Source organism: Gavialis gangeticus, unplaced genomic scaffold (assembly GCF_001723915.1).
Source record: "Gavialis gangeticus isolate Ggan-Ray unplaced genomic scaffold, GavGan_comp1, whole genome shotgun sequence".
NCBI lineage: Eukaryota > Metazoa > Chordata > Crocodylia > Gavialidae > Gavialis > Gavialis gangeticus.
The window spans coordinates 73,129,727-73,145,941 of record NW_017729022.1 but is presented as its reverse complement, the minus strand read 5'-3'; the positions used below and the strand labels follow the sequence as shown (position 1 = coordinate 73,145,941).

General features: G+C 38.5%; 1 protein-coding gene across 1 annotated transcript; it reads left to right on the top strand.

The window, feature by feature from the left end:
• Nucleotides 1-3,512: 3,512 nt before the first annotated feature.
• On the top strand, nucleotides 3,513-15,134 carry SPIC (Spi-C transcription factor). Its single transcript, XM_019516699.1, has 6 exons — nucleotides 3,513-3,577; nucleotides 5,462-5,488; nucleotides 6,115-6,208; nucleotides 8,110-8,222; nucleotides 9,538-9,646; nucleotides 12,760-15,134. Exons 2-6 carry the CDS (start codon nucleotides 5,486-5,488, stop codon nucleotides 13,203-13,205), a joined length of 765 nt encoding a protein of 254 aa, XP_019372244.1. The 5' UTR covers nucleotides 3,513-3,577; nucleotides 5,462-5,485; the 3' UTR covers nucleotides 13,206-15,134.
• The last annotated feature ends 1,081 nt before the right edge of the window (nucleotides 15,135-16,215 follow it).

Genomic DNA, 16,215 nt, shown 5'->3' with positions numbered 1-16,215 from the left:
CTGAGATGAACAATATGGGGATAATTGTAATACAAAAGAATAACAACCTGAATTTGGGCCTACATGCAGGTGTAGATAAAAAATGCATTGTTGCAGGTGTAATTCCCAATAAGTAATAACTTCTAGCTGATAGGAAGACAGTAGAACCTGGGGTAAGATTTGGATCTCAGGTAAACTGTTGTAACTTCACAAACTTTAATCAATGTTTTCTCAGTCAACTTTGCTTTAACTGAGGTCAGAACCCTGTAACTCCTGTTCTGAATTCAGAGTGTGCAAATCAGGGCCCCTCTACACATTACAGGTATTGCACAATTAACCAGTTAATTGTGCAATTACCTTGAGGCCAGCTACACATGCAAAATAGATATCACTCCATGAAAAGCTCCAACCAGGTATAAGGTTAGACCTTGATAATGTGCATTAGCTTTCCAGCTGATTGCTATTAAGCTTTAATTTGCACATGTAGCAGGGTCTCCCCTGCAGCTGGGAGCTCCTGACTGGGCTCCCAAGCACAGAGGTGCATGAAACCCAGCTGGGACTGCGAGTCCCTCAACTACTGGAGACTGTCAGCCTCAGTAGCTACAGATTTTGGGTTCCAGCAGCACCCCGTAGCTCCTGGAAGTCAGAGTCACACAGCTGCAGATGGTGGGACCGTGCAGCGTACCTTCCAATACCACAGGGTGCAATTACAGTATCACAGCCCTGGGGCTGCATGAAAGGTTCAGGGCAGGGAGATCACTACTGCAGTAATCTCCCTATTCTAGGGGGTTTCACATACTGCTGAGGCTGGATGATTGCTGCAGTCATGATCTCCCAGCCCTGGGGATTTCATGCACCCCAAGGCAGGAAGGTCATGGCAGATGTCTCTCCCAGCTGCAGAGGTGTGTGGGGTGTCCCTGCAGCTGGGAGCTCCTCTGTTAAGGGGGCTCCCAGCTTATGGGGCTTGCTTCTTACTGGTTCAGGGGGAGCCCAGGATCAGGTTTCCCCTGCAACAAAAATAAAGCACAATAGGATCTAATGCACCATCCCACAATTGCACCTCCTGTCATGCACATGTGGCATGGTACAATTGTGTGAATCGCATATTAGATCCTATTTCACCTTTACCTGCCCATGTAGAGGGCGCCTGACAAATACTGTATAGCAGTGTTTCTCAACCAGTGGGACGCATCCCACTGGTGGGACTCGAAGGTCGTGTAGGTGGGACTTCAACTCATAGCCGGATTGAAAAAATCAAAGTTGTTTGCACTCCAAATAGATGAATCAACGGATGTCTTGAACAGTGGGGTTTTCTTTTTATCATGATGGGACCAGGGTTTTTTGACAAAATGGTTGGTGGGACATAAGGTGCAAAAGGTTGAGAAGTGCTGCTGTATAGCACATTTCTTCTATCGATCTTGGAACCCATTCTTATTTTTAAATTCTGATACAACTAGAAAGAATTTGTTACTTGCCTTTGCTACAGAAAAGGGGGTTAGCCATGGAGCCTCTTTATGTTTATGTTACAGAGTAAACCAAGTTCAACCGCTTAGTAACAGTTGAACAGGAAACTAATTGCTTAATCAGCTTTGCTGCCAATTCCCATGCTGAATTATGTTACACCTTAAGAACGCTTCTTGTAATTCATTCTCCTATGTAAATCAAGTCAGATCAGAATAGGTCTATAACATGCATCTGTAGAATAACTCAAAAATTTTACCAGGAAAGTATTTACTTGAGTATTTTTTATAACTCAAGTATTTTTCTAGGAAGGAATGGCAGATATCTTGAAGATTTAGGGCCTAGGACTGAAAAGTAGCTTTGAATGTCATACCCCTCAAGTAACTGGGTGTTTATATCATTTTGTCTGCAAATCAGTTATATTTACAATTTATAGCCATTTTTAGTGCTACTCTCTGTCAACTGTTCCTAATAGATGAGCTTTAGACAGACAGTGCTGACAGTGATTGCTATTTTATGGAAGTTTGTGGCAGACAACTGAGGTCATTTGGAATACTTGCCAAAACAGATGGCCTTGCCTCTGAGGACTTTTTTTTGCAGAGGCCCAGGTAACAGAGTGATATCTTCTAACATTTACGAGCTCTGGACTGCAAAGAACCAGTTACAGAGTACCTACCTGTTTTGAAGGACTTGTTATTTCAGGGTATTTTTTTCCTTAATCAAATTAGTTTGCCACAGAAGCGGCAATGACAGTTTTCCAGGATTTGTAAAACTCAGAGGCCTGAGTAGTGAGTGATAAATTTGGCTTTAAAATTTAGAATAATGCCCACCCCAAACTACAGTCTAAACCAGTGATTCTCAACCAGGGTAGTGCAAGATACTTTTAAGCGGCCTGTAGTGTGCCGCACAATATTATCACTGTTAGGTGTACAAACACCCACACACGGTTCATAAAATAAACTCAGAGGCCACATCTAGACAACCATGCCTGTGTGGTATGTGGTGACGCAGACACATCTGCAATGCCAAATACCACACATTCAGCTATTCTCCAGGGGTCAAAAAAACCTGCGCAAAAAACCCCCAAAACCTGGAACTTCACATGTGGGGGCAGCATGTGCCACTCAAAACCAGAGCCTGGCCAGCCAGAGCCATACTCCAGCTGCCAGCCAGGCTCTGTGCAGCAAGACAGCATTGCTGTAGCCCCAGGAAGCCCTCAGGACCCCAGGAAAGGCTGCTAGGGCCAGCTTAGTACTGGCCCCACCCTCCCCGACCCCACCCCAGGCAACCTGCTGTGTACCAGAGGGCGCATGGCACAGGCGTTCCCCAGGGACAACTAGTGGTGGCACAAAGTCTCCCACTGCTAGTTGTCCCAGGGGAACCAAATGTCCATGCTCGTGTGGACACAACCAGAGATTTCAATTAGGAATCCATAGTGACAAGACCATTCAGACCTGTTATGGTCTTTCAGAGTTCTTTGCAATATAAGACTTGGTATACTATTTTCCCACAGTCAAAAGACAAGTAGAAGTGAAAAGCTGGCATCTTCCAAGGGGTACCTTTGAGTCTAAAAATGTTGAGAACCACTGATCTAAACATTGATTTCCAGATCCAAATTTCCCCAGAGTTTTTTGGTGTTCTGATCTGTATTTTGATTTAGTCTGTTGTTTGGACTGAGCCAACCAGGAAGTTCTTATCTATTCCCAAATGTCCTTAAAATCCATCATCATCTTTATATTAGAGGGAAAGGATGTAGATTATGTGCTTGGGATGTAACGTTTTCATAGCAGTTTTGCAAGCAAGGCTCTTACAGTCAAATGGAATCAGTTTCAGTTGCTTATAATTTTGCATAATTTAAACAATGATTACACCATTTTATTTAATTCCAAAGTAAAACACCCTACTGTTGTGAAGACCCTTCTGAAGTATCCTGATGATTTTTATATGGCCCAGAGCTAAATTAAAAGCCATAGTGGCGCTGCACTATACCTTAAGTCTAAAAAAAAACCCCCTACTTGAATCACTTCCCCAAAACTAGCTATTTAATGCATCCCCTCTTCCAGCCTATTGCTGTAAAATTCAGTCCCTCAGTATTTTTAAACTGACTGCTGTGCTGTATGTTAAGTTCCTATCCCAGGTAAGTGGTCAGACTTCTTTGAAAAATAAGGTATAACTTTTTATTGGGGGAGGGGGAGGCTTTTGTAATTTTTAGCTCTGTAAATGGTACAGCCGTTCAGTGGTATCTGATATTTTACCCTTGTAGGTTATTGAAACCATAATCAGATACTGCAATCAAATGTACTACTTATTATTCTGGAGATAGGGCAATATAAAAATCATTTTCACAAGTGCTGGTCAATTAAAATTTAAGGAATGCTGGTTTTAATGTATGATTGCATATATGTCAAGGGGACAACTACTGATTTTAGCAATGTTGAAACAGATTTTAAATATATTTCTAAAGTTTGGCATGCAACATGGCCCCAAATCTGCTTTCAGGTACACCAAAAGTCGAAATCAGTGGATTTATACCAAAGATAAAGTTGATCCCTCCTGTTTTGAGCACAAGAGGCAGGTGCCATATTGACCTCCATAAAGTCTATAAGAAAATGTCTTTTGACTGCATTGGAACCAGGGTTTCACTCTTTTTGTTTGATACCATAGATGTGGTAGTGATTTATTCAATCATTGTTTTAAAATAGATCTTTAAATGTATATGGAAAGTATGTGATACATTTTGTAAAGTTTGCTACTTCTGGTAGGAAGTCCCCTGTGGTTCAGTGGTAGAATCCTTGTCTGCCATACAGGAGACCTGGGTTTAATTCCTGGATGCTTATACAAGTGCAGACATGGAGGCACCAAATGTCTGGCCTTTCGATTCTGTGTTAGTGGTCTAAAGGGGGGGATGGAAGGTCTGGGCAGCCTCTATGCCTCCAAAAACCACCCCCGACTCCTCCCTAGATATATGCACCAAAGGTCTGGGTGACCTCTCATGCATGCACCATGATCTGGAAGGATCAATGGTTCCCAAACTTCTGGTGGACATTAGATCTGTATGGTCCAGCAAAACAAATTTGTATAAGTACTGACCTTCATCTGGATAAGTACTGTACCTTGCTCCCCTCATGAAGTCAAATATTATATCCATTGGCAACATTTCTGCTCTTTTAAACAAACCAAGATCCTACCTCTAATGAGGTAAATATGGATTCATAAAATAATTAGAAAGTTTCAATATGTTAACATTTAAAAAGAAAAAAACGCAAGGTATTTAATTAAGGCTGTGAAAATAATTATAAGAATCTGTGTCGATATGCTAAGTGTGCCAAAAAGAAAAAACTGAGGAATCATTTATAAGTAACACTACATATAACACATATTCCACTTGGGGTTGGAATAACATCTATTATCAAGGTTTGTAAAACAATCTAATTATCTGAAGAAGCTAACAGTTACTCTGGAGGATTAGATATATGTATATATATTTATATGCTAATCTGTAATAGGAAAAATTACTCTTGGTTCAGTGACGTGTGAAATAATTTAACAAGAATTAACATAAAAGACTTACAAGCAAATACCTGCAGTCAATTCAGGTTAATATTCTCTGGGAAATTAAGCAGTTAATGTAATTATGTAGTAATACCTATTCACCTTAAAATTTAAAATGTTAGTGTATAAAAGTAATATATGTGAGATTATAATGTAAAAGTAATATCTTTATGGAAAATACCATGGCATTCTTTCACGGGGTCTTATTAAAAAGAAATTATGTGGGGTTTTTTATACAAAATCCAAGACCAATCTCTAAAACCACTAATTTAATTATTATTCATTAAAAACTTCTACTAAAGCACCCTCTCTGATGTGTTTATTTTTGCAAACACTTTAAAATATCTTATATTAAACTGTAGCATATCCTAAATTTCATGAGAAATAATCTTGTGTAACTCCAGTTATTTCACCAAAATAACTGTATTCAGGTTGAAATATTAAAATTTTATTCTTTTTGTTTAAGCAGGATTTCCATTTTGGTATCTAAGTAATGGTAAGTCAACAATCTCTTTATTTCTATTTTTCATTAAGGATGATTATAAACTTTGCATTAGAAGTTTTCAGGCGATTGCATAATTTGGAAAAGTATTGTTTTCTCTGCTGTGAAAAAAAATACAAAGCTACCCTACAGTGGTAATTAACAGTTTTGTAAAACACCAGTGTGGTTTCTGATATTAGAATATTGTAGCATTCTCACTTGCCAACAGTTCATAATTAGAGTGTAGCATGTGGAATCACCTGTATGTTATTGAGTCATAGGTTTGGTGTTAGTAAGTCCTATTCTAGTATAGATATAAACTTTCTTATTAAAGTTTTTGAACTAGCTTAGTAACAATGAATATTCTTTTTGAAAATTTCTCCTGCAAATTTAGGAAACGGCCTGTAAAACACTTTTACATGTGAGTAATTTACTCACTTGAATTGTTCCACTCATCTCTGAGTCTCTCTCTAAGGTGCAAGCCAAAAGTGGCTACCAGTGTATGTTCCCACAGGATGGTTTATTCTATCAATATTTCATGCTGTTATTCCATTTGCCCTTGAGTGTCCAACTAAAACTGAATGATAACTCAGAACTAGTCTTTGCTGATTTAAAACTGAAAAGATCTGTTGTTCTTACAGAATTTTATGGATCAAGACATATTGGGTCAGGCCTTTGAAGATGCCCTAGAAGTGCTGCAGCAGCATTCTGATGGTGAAATTCAGTATCCACCAGGTAAAAAGGACTATTATTGCAATTCACGTTATCATTTTAAATTGTTACAAGGGGAAAAACCCTTTAAACAGCTTTTCTTGGACAATAGCTTCCTGTTCTCAAAGTATGCGTGATTACAGTACAGTACCTATTTTTCAGTTTACATGTTGGAAATTGCTCTGTGAGGTACACTGTGAGTGAACTGATGAAACAATTCATTGTAATACAAAAAAGGTAATTCAGGTACCAGTGATTTCAACAGTCACTTAATTTCCATTAAGGTGAATTAAATACAAATGAAGACAAACCTTTTTGTGCAGTGTTTTGAATTCTGGGAAATGTATTAGAAAATGGAATGTATTAATTTTCAACTTAATGTAAATATGCTGGCTTTTAAAAATCTTTAATTAATCAGGTTATAAACTGAGATTTCCGGTAAAGAAGTCTTGTATATTAGACTACTGGACATCTAGAGCTCTTCCTATAATTGTTAATTTTACAAAATGTCAACATAGTCAACACTGAAAGAATGGGGGTTAAATTATGGTGCTGCCCTTGAAACCAGTGGCAAAACTGCCATTGACTTTGGTAGCACTAGGATTTCACTGAAGAGAATGTATTATTATTTGACATATTAATTTATTATATTCTAATGCAAAGACATACTATGTAAAAGTTATATCCTCTACTGATATTAATTGGTCTGGGTCTACTGTCTAAAGTCTTACTTTGGCTTAAGAGCTCATTATATACATTTTTTGCAAGGTTAATAATATATGCAATGTATTATTCTTGTCCAAATCTGTGAAGGACCAAATCCAGGGAGATGCCAACCACATGTAATTCAAAGTGTTCAGCACTTCCCAGACCTGGCCTCCACTTCAAAATAGAGTAATCATACTTCTTTAAAGACCTCTTCTGTAGCATGTGACCTCCTCCAAATGTTGCAATCCAGTGCTGAGTTCTGCTATCTATAAATATCCTGAGGGATTAAGTTAATTCAGTGTAGTTCTATCTGGCACTTCAAATGCTGTTAGAATGTTATCCCTGTAATTAGTTTAGACCTATAACATTTTAAAACTATTTAATATTAAGATTTTCAGATTCCTGAGATGGCACTTCCTAGAATCAAGTTTCCAGAATTTTAGTTCTTATTTTATTCCATTACCTTGTATTGTATAATTTGCACAGGCAGTGTTTCCTTTTTCTTTCTTACAATCTAACACTTGTAGTCTTCCAAGATTATCCCATTCATCATTCTATTTGGTAAACATAGGCATTTTCTTCATTATCCAAACTGCTTCCTATCCATGAATGCCTGTTTCTTTTTAAACATTCTGCTTTCCACAAACAACAGATAACCTATTAATGAATAGTAATGAACATGTATATGGCTACAATCTGCTTGGTCCTGTCTAAACCATAGATATTGAGAATGCTTTCTCTGGAGATTTTATAATCTAGAAGGTAGCCATAGAAAGATAAGACATCCTGAAGCAAAAGTAATTTTAGGGCACAGACAGAAGTTATGTTTGTAACATGATTAGCCTCCTGAAAGCACTCTACAGCCATGTCATGACACATGTGCATGGCTGCAGAGCACTTTTAAAGTGGCCAATCATATGACAATTCACCCTCATCGAATGAGGGATCAGATGAAGGTGGTCCATTCTGGACCACCTTAGGGAAATTGTATTTCCTAAGATTAATCTGTCACACGATCAGGGCTGGGCTGATGCAGCCCAGTGAATGTCCATTGGGTTGGGGGGGAGCTGTAACTCATGGTATTTTATGTAAAGCGCCATGAGTTAGAACAGGGGCCTGCACGTTTGTCAGTGCCATAAATAATTCTGCTGCTTTTCTCTTTTTCTCACTTATTCGTCTGTGTGTAATTTTAAATTTTTTCCCTAATTTTCAAATAGATTGTAAAAACTGCCTGACGGTAATCAATCATCACCCTCACTTCCGAGCAAACCCAAACTACTCTGTAGCACCACCAACAGAGGAACCGGTGTATAACTGGCGGAATGTAGTAGTAAGTAGATCAATTACACAGCAGTAAAAAGATAACAAGCTGTTCATATTTCACACCCTAACAAAAATTTATCCTGGCGTAGAGTAATTCTGGCATAGTTACATAAGAAACCTTTGCGCAATGAGTTTGAAGGTCTCCCTTTAGTACTAATTGCTTGCGGTACCAAATAGGACCAACTATTTGAGAAAATCAAGAAGTAAAGAGATGTAATTTTTTTTTACTATCTGGTGCTGTAGGTTAGATTATGTCAGTCACTGGAGTTCTGTGCAAGCTAACAAACAATCTTAGTATTAGGGTGAGGAGGGGTGACCTTTATATTTTCTGGGAGCAGAGAGAGAAGAACAAACTCTAGGGTCAGTAGTTTCTTCCTTTTTTAGGATGTTTTAGAATGGTAGTTCGTCACAGGGAAAAACAGACTGTCAAGTACTGCACATGCTGTTCCTGGGCCACTTGGTTTTAGAATGCTGGGGAAGGGGAAGCAGTATTTTGGCTCTTGATCCAAATTGGCTTTCCTGGTTTTTGCTTTTTTTCAAAGGACAGTAGGTACATAAGCATGGAGGCTGCTCCAATGTGCTATAATTACAATGAGTCAGAGCAGATTCGATTAATCGAGTCTGCTGGAGTGTGCCACATAGATTCAATTAATTGAGTCTACATCAGCATCCCCACACTTCAAAATGGTGGCAGGGGCGCTTGAACTAAAGCTTGTCAAATGAGCTTTAGTGCAGGTGCCCTTGCTGACATTTTGAAGCATGGGATGCTGATACATGAGAAGCTCCAGCGCTTTAATTAGAGCGGTTCTGGGAGCTGCTCTAATTAAAAGATTCCCCGTCCCTTCCCCCGCCCGTCCCCCCATCTCTGGAGCAAGTGTAGAAGTGCGCAGTGTTCAAATAGTGAAGGAAGATGGGAGCATTGCTGAGATAGTTATTGTTTGCTCAATTTCACTGAAGTCCCACTGCCAGGAAGCAGCTAACTAGAGCGGAGCACTGTAACAGAAGTCCAGATGGCCATAGCCTTTTACATATCCCTAGGCATTTGGGAGTAGAACCTAAAGCTCTTTCTCTTCCCTTCCCTACTCCTAACAGAACAGCTGAAATTGCTTGATGATGGGAACATTTACAATTTTCCCACCAGACCCCACTTCAGTAGGAGAACAATCATTTCTCCTAAACTTCATGAATGCTGTAATAAGGAAAAAAATCTCGTTTTTCCTCTGATAAAAAGTAGAATTCCAGAGGTTACCTGTAAAATGGATTCTTTTCAAGTTTTTTTTATTACCATGTGTTTTTTATTAGTAATTCTGTTTGTTTTAAAGAACAGCGCAACAAATCTTTATTCTGATGAGATTGTCTACCGCAGCCTGCAGAATATTTCAGAAAACCAACTGATGCATGCATCTGGCAGCCAGCAAAAAGGAGGAAAAGGTGTGTAGAAAGAATGCTAATGTACACTTCGTGCTCTCTCCAGATCCTTCTACCCCTCCACCCCGTGACCTGATGAATTATGTTTCTTTTATTGTTTTCTTAATTTTTTCCTTTACTTTTGATTTTATTTATTGAAATACAGCTCAGCTCTGAGCTGATGTAAATCAGATAACAGTAGAGTGGAACAGTTTAGTCGTCTGAGTGATTTATAGTAACCTCTCCAGCAGACTGTTATTTTTCCAGAATCTTATTAGCTTAGATACGTTTTTTGATATCTCAGTCTCTGACAATGCCTCTTCATTATCATCAGGAAAGGGTAGGCCTGGGTATGCTTCCAAATCACCTGAGTTGAAGGTAGATACAAAGACATAATTCAGCTCTCAACAATATCCTCATCTACTTTAATTGTTGCTTTTATTCCTTCTGGTCCAATATACTCACCAGGTTTTCACACTTAAATATTTTCTTTGTGCTCTTCAAATTACCCCTTTGCTCCCCCAAGTTCCAGTTTGCATTTGAGTAACTGTAGTTTATGTTCTTTTCCATTGACTTTGCTGGAGCTGGATTTCCATTTTCTGAAGACTATCTGCCTGGCTGGAACAGTCAGTTTAACCACTCTCTTTATTACTTGCCTTCTTGCTTCCTTTTTTGCCTAGGGGTGAGCCGGCTTTCTGTGATTCTGCTATGGTAGCCTCCCTGCTGAGTTGACACCCTTCGCTTTTGATGTTAGGGTCTTTTTGAGTAGCTTCCTTTTTTTGTTTCATTTTGAAATCCCCATTTGTAAAGTTTAGCCACACAGTGCCAGTTTCTAGTATAATCTCTTCCCCATGGACGTTGAACTTAATTATACTGTGGTTACTGATGCTTAGTGGTTCAATGACAGTTGCTACTGGGATAAACTCCTAGGGACTAAGTCAAGAATAACTCTTTCCCTTGAATGCTTTAGAATTTGCTGTTCCAAGGAACAATTATATATAGCATTAAATTTTTGCAGCTAAAGTTTATCCCATTGTTACTCTTGGCCATTTAACAGGTAACTAATTGAAGTTACCTTAAGTAATAGCTGTTCCAGTAGATTTAGTTGCCTAAATCAACAGTTTTGAGAGAGATTAATATCCTTTTTCTGATTAAGAGGTCAGTATATACAGTACTATTAATATGACTATATTCTTATGACTTGGTCTTTGTATTCATAGAGATTTTCGCTATTCCCTCTAGCTCCTGTCACTTCCTATACAGTTTGTAGGCAGGTGTTTCATTAGTGTGTCCCATTGACCTTTTCCGAACTGCCATGTCTCAGGAGTGCCTATTATGATCACATCCATTTCCAGACACTCCAGTTCACATAGTTTTGCATTTAATTATTTATTTATTGGGGGGGGGGGGGCTCCTATTATTTATGACTAGCCATGTGCCTACTTTTATTTAACTCCTTTTTCTGACACCCTGTTACGTTTCTGGAAAGTACCTTTGAGTTCAAACTGTTCCTCCTAGTTCAGCTGTCACTTTGGTCCTATTTTTTATTACCAGATTCAGGGTTACTGTCATCTCTAACAGATGTCTAAGTGCTCCTGGCAGCTGCCAGCTTCCTCCTAGCTTCCAGTTTAAAACAGTCACCCAAAGTCTTATTAGCTGTAGGCACCAGCAGACTGTTTCCACTGTGGTCAAAGTGAAACCTATTCTTCTGCATAGATTCTCCTTTCCCAAAAATGTTCTACTCTGGCAATGTTCCTGGCCCATCCAGGAAGAGCACAGACTGACTGCAGACACTTCCTCAGCCTGATGAAGGGTGTTTGTACCTGAAAGCTTGCAAAGAATAATTTTTCCAACTCTTAGCTGGTCTAATAAAAGATATTGGATTTACCCAAAGAACCTTGTCTGCCACTCTGGCAAGTATTTTAAAAATCCTCCTCTTTGTATCAGATTTTTAACTCCCAATCTAGTTGCCTCTGTAGAGGCTTATATAAGATTTTGCCCAACCTCTACAAAAAAACTAAGGCAGTCCCGCCCAGAAATGGGGCCTCCTTCACGGGACCATGCTCCTGTAAGGATCATGCCTTGGGGGAAGACACCTTGCTTCAGGTAATTCTATTCTTTGAGGGAGGCATTCAGTGATATCAATACAAATGACAGCTCAAGGCAATCACTCCTCTTTTCCCCTTTCCACCTCCCCATACCTGCTTGGTCTTCATAGAATCATAGAAAAGTAGGGCTGGAAGGGACCTTACAAGGTCATCTAGCTCAGCCCCCTGCTGGATTCACAAAACAGATCTCTACAGTTTCTATACCGACCTCTCTCAAACTCTCTATTTCTAGAATTGAACAGAGTCCACTTTTGCAACAAAAATGTAGTACATCAGAATTGCTGTTTGTTTTGTAATACTTCAGACTCAACCAATCAACATTTTGACAAAAAAAAAATAAAAAAATCCTTTACTTTAAAATGTCTTTACCAGCCCTCTCCAGACCTTCCTTCCTGTACTGCTTAAAGAAATTGGTCTTGGTCCCAGGCACTGGTTCTTCAGCATTCACTAGAAGTCCATTTAAATGTCTCGTCAGGTGTGTACCCTGATGGCAAAAATCATTAAATATTTTTTCTAGTCGTCCCAAACTCAGTGAATCAATCCTGTGATGACCAAATCCCTATCACTGTGGTCTGTCTGGGTGCATCTATATGTTCATTAATGTGCCTTTCCTACTGTGCATTAAGTTTAATACCTCTAATTTGAGGTAAGATAAAGGCACAGTAGCTGTGCTAATGCACAGTAGCAAATGCAAATGTGATTTTTTTGTGATGCTTAATGCACAGTAGACTAATTCTATTGCGCATTAGTGCATCATGGCAAAATCTGTGCCAATCCACAAAAGCTCTGGAACAGTCCACTGTACTCTATGGCATTTTGAGTAGATACACCCTCTGTGTCTTACAAATATAAACCCCATTACTCTATTTCTATTTTAATGCATTGCTTATATTGGGCTTTTAATCCACGTCAGGCTACTAGGTTGGCTTAGGCTTCATCTTTAAGACTCTTTAACAGGAAATGGACATCTGCCCATCAATACAGATCTGAAGTCTACTCTGACCACTTGCATTTTATTTTCTTATATAGGGAGAAAAAAGCTTCGCCTGTTTGAATATCTTCATGAGTCTCTCTATGATCCAGCTATGGCAAATTGCATTCAGTGGGTGGATAAATCCAATGGTGTCTTCCAGTTTGTTTCCAAAAACAAAGAGAAACTTGCAGAGCTGTGGGGGGAAAGAAAAGGGAACCGCAAAATCATGACGTACCAGAAAATGGCCAGAGCACTGAGGAACTATGGAAGAACAGGTGAAATCATTAAAATCCGAAGAAAGTTGACATATCAGTTCAGTGCAGTTGTTTTACAAAGACTCTCTCCCTCTTATTTCTTGGGAAAAGAAACAGTTTATTGTCAGTACATTCAGTCTGATCAAGAATATCAGTGTTCAGATGACTGGATCGCTTACAATAATTACATGTATAACAATGACTATGCATTGCAGCATGCTAACAGTGAGATTCACCAGTCACATTAATTTGTCTTTCATACAGCATGCTAACAGTGAGATTCACCAGCCACATTAATTTGTCTTTCATAGCTAAAAATATTTTAGGAGAACTCACCTTGCTATATATTTTTCCTTCTAAAAATATAACACACATTTTAAAAAATATTCAAAACTGATCATGCTTTTCTCCTATAATTATAACCTTTTTATTGGGTCTTCAACTAAAGTAGCCATTGTTGAGTCACATACTAATTTCTACTTTTCTAGAGGAATTGGCCTAGTTTCACAACTTTGTACTTAGATTCAGAATCTACTGTTAGTCTTTGCCTGGACATCAAAGATTGTATTCTGACATCAGTATTTATAGAAGGCTTTCCTTGATTTCACTGGAAATGTTGTGTATGGAATATGGTTTTTAGTTTTCAAATTAGTGTTTATATGCACCTGTATTCTACTTCTCACCAAGAATTTCAGGTTATGAGATAATAATGGTAGAGATTCTCCAGATGCTTGATGAGTTAAACAACATTTTTCTTTAAGAGAAATATTCTAGACAAATACCCATTTGGCTGTTAGAGCCCACATGACAGAAACAGGAGGTGCACCAGTGCACCTTAAGAAAATAAATTAACCTCTTGAAATCTGCTGTATTTTTTATGATTCTGTATTTAGTTGTAAAATAATACAGATTTTTTTGCATTTACTTATATAGTCGTAACTTGCATGTTTAAAATATCCCTTTCCCTCTCCACCTCTTCTTCGACACGGTTACATAATTGAAATGCCCAGCAGCCTCACACTCAATTAGCATGGGAGAAAATAAGTTCAGTTATATACAGAATTAATATACTCTGCTCTGGGTCAGCACAAGCTCTTCTACTTTACCTCTTACACCTGCTTATGACCAGCTTACATCACTGTTAATGTCATTGCCAAGTGTGTCCCATACACTTCCATGGAAGCATTACCCAATTCCACTAGATCATCATTTGCTCAAGGTAACTACAAACCCAAATACCTATTATGACAAAACTGGTTTGTGAAGAGAAGTAATAATAATGACTCAATATATATGATGTTATCAACATGAAATCATGAAGATGTCACTAAAAGACAGAAGAATCTATGTGGGTATGAAAAAATGGGGTTGCTACCAATTTGACTCATACTGATTTTACACCACTACTACTCCTGATAGTTACTGGGTATATTTACACATGCACTTTACTGTACATTAGACTAATTTAATAAGCAGCTAAGCGTCACTGGCTACACATGTGGTACAATTAGGGCACACCAGAATAATTTACTCCAGCATAGGACAGTCCTATCAGACACGGGTACTATCCTATGACACAGTAAATTACCGCGCTTAAATGTATGTGTAGGCAGTGATGTCAGGATTAAATTATGGGATTAGTTTATGTGATGTTGGGATTGGCCAGAGCATATTCAGTTGCATTAACTGCACATGTAGATGTGCCCACTTGGTAGCTTGGTAGTTTCTCTTGATTTGTATCAATATAGGGGGGAAAAAAATCAGAATATAACTACTGCTTAGTTGTGTGGGGATGACATTATATTTCATAGTGGACACAACAATAAGGTCCCTACTCAAGAAAAAAACAACTGAAGTCCATTATTTAATATGATGGAGAAGCTGCATTACTAGAAACTTGAAATAATTCAAATAATTACATTAAAATTGGGCCTGGTTGTAGTATCCATTGCAAATTTGCCTAAATGAGGAAGGTAGGACAGGCTTTATTAATATGCTGTGTCCACTGACATTTGTTGTCATTTTAATAAAACTACACATTTTTAGACTTTAATTTAAAGTCTAAAAGTTGGACCAATCCTGCTATCATGCTGAAGACAGCTGAAATTTCACTTGAGTAAATAATGTAAGATTCTGTTATTTAAATTATTATCCTTTAAAATACACACACACACACAGACAATGTAAAAGGTTATTATTTGAGATTGCATACAACATGTGCAAACTCACCAGTTAATGAGCTTAGTTACTATGCATTTGTCTCCCACTCTGTGCTGATATTTGTATTCACTGGCATCTTTCAGTTTGTATGAAATTAAAAACCTGGTTTGTGTAACATGTTTGTTTCAGTCTCTCTTTCTTGACCTCATTTGCTTACCAACGATATTAAATCCTTATTGGGCATGTCTACATGAGATGCTTTGAGCACAGTAGACTCATTCTAGATTTAGTCTACTGTGCATTAATATCACAAAAGACCATTTGTTTGTGTCAATGCTGTATAGTGCTGATTATGGTACATTAAGTTAGTACCTACAGGGCACCTATACATGAGCATGGACGCTGCTCTGACATGCTGGTATTCCAGCACATGGAGTTTCCTGGAGCGTGGCAATTGCCGCACTCCAGCAGCCTCCTGCATCTTGTGTATCAGCATCCCCACACTTAAAAATGGGAGCTGGGTGCTTGAACTAAAGCTTTTTGAATGAGCTTTAGTTTCAGCACACCCACCACCATTTTTAAGCATGGGGACTCTGATACAGGAGATGCAGTGGTGCTTTAATTGGAGCGGTGCTTTAATTAGAGAGGCTCTAAATAAAGCACTGCCCCCCATCCCTCAGACCATGTGTAAAAGTGCCCACAGGTACTAAACATAATGCAATATAATTATGGCTCATTAATGAATGTGTAGACGCGTCCATTCCAATTACATGTTGCTTTTTAAAGTTTTATGTGAACATTATGCTTTTGCCTATTGGTGGTTTTACAATCCATGGAAAAAACACAGAAAATTAACAGCAACGGTGAGAGTATATACTGCCCTTTTTAAATGAGGAAAAATGAACATAAATTGGCGAACTTCAGAGGAGCTCATTGTGGGACATCTGGACAAAGAAGATGAGAGTGTTGGAGAATTTGTGCTTAAAGTGAGACTACCAGTCTATGCAAACTAAAAGATCTGGGGGCTAAGGAAATGGGAGGGTGGAGACTCAGATAAGAGATGTTTGAGTTTTGTAGAACTATAATATTTAAAGTTAA

Coding starts and splice junctions, on each gene's coding strand:
- SPIC (XM_019516699.1), top strand. Junction 8,223..9,537: donor ATAACTGGCGGAATGTAGTA/GTAAGTAGATCA, acceptor TTTGTTTTAAAG/AACAGCGCAACAAATCTTTA. Junction 9,647..12,759: donor CCAGCAAAAAGGAGGAAAAG/GTGTGTAGAAAG, acceptor TTTCTTATATAG/GGAGAAAAAAGCTTCGCCTG.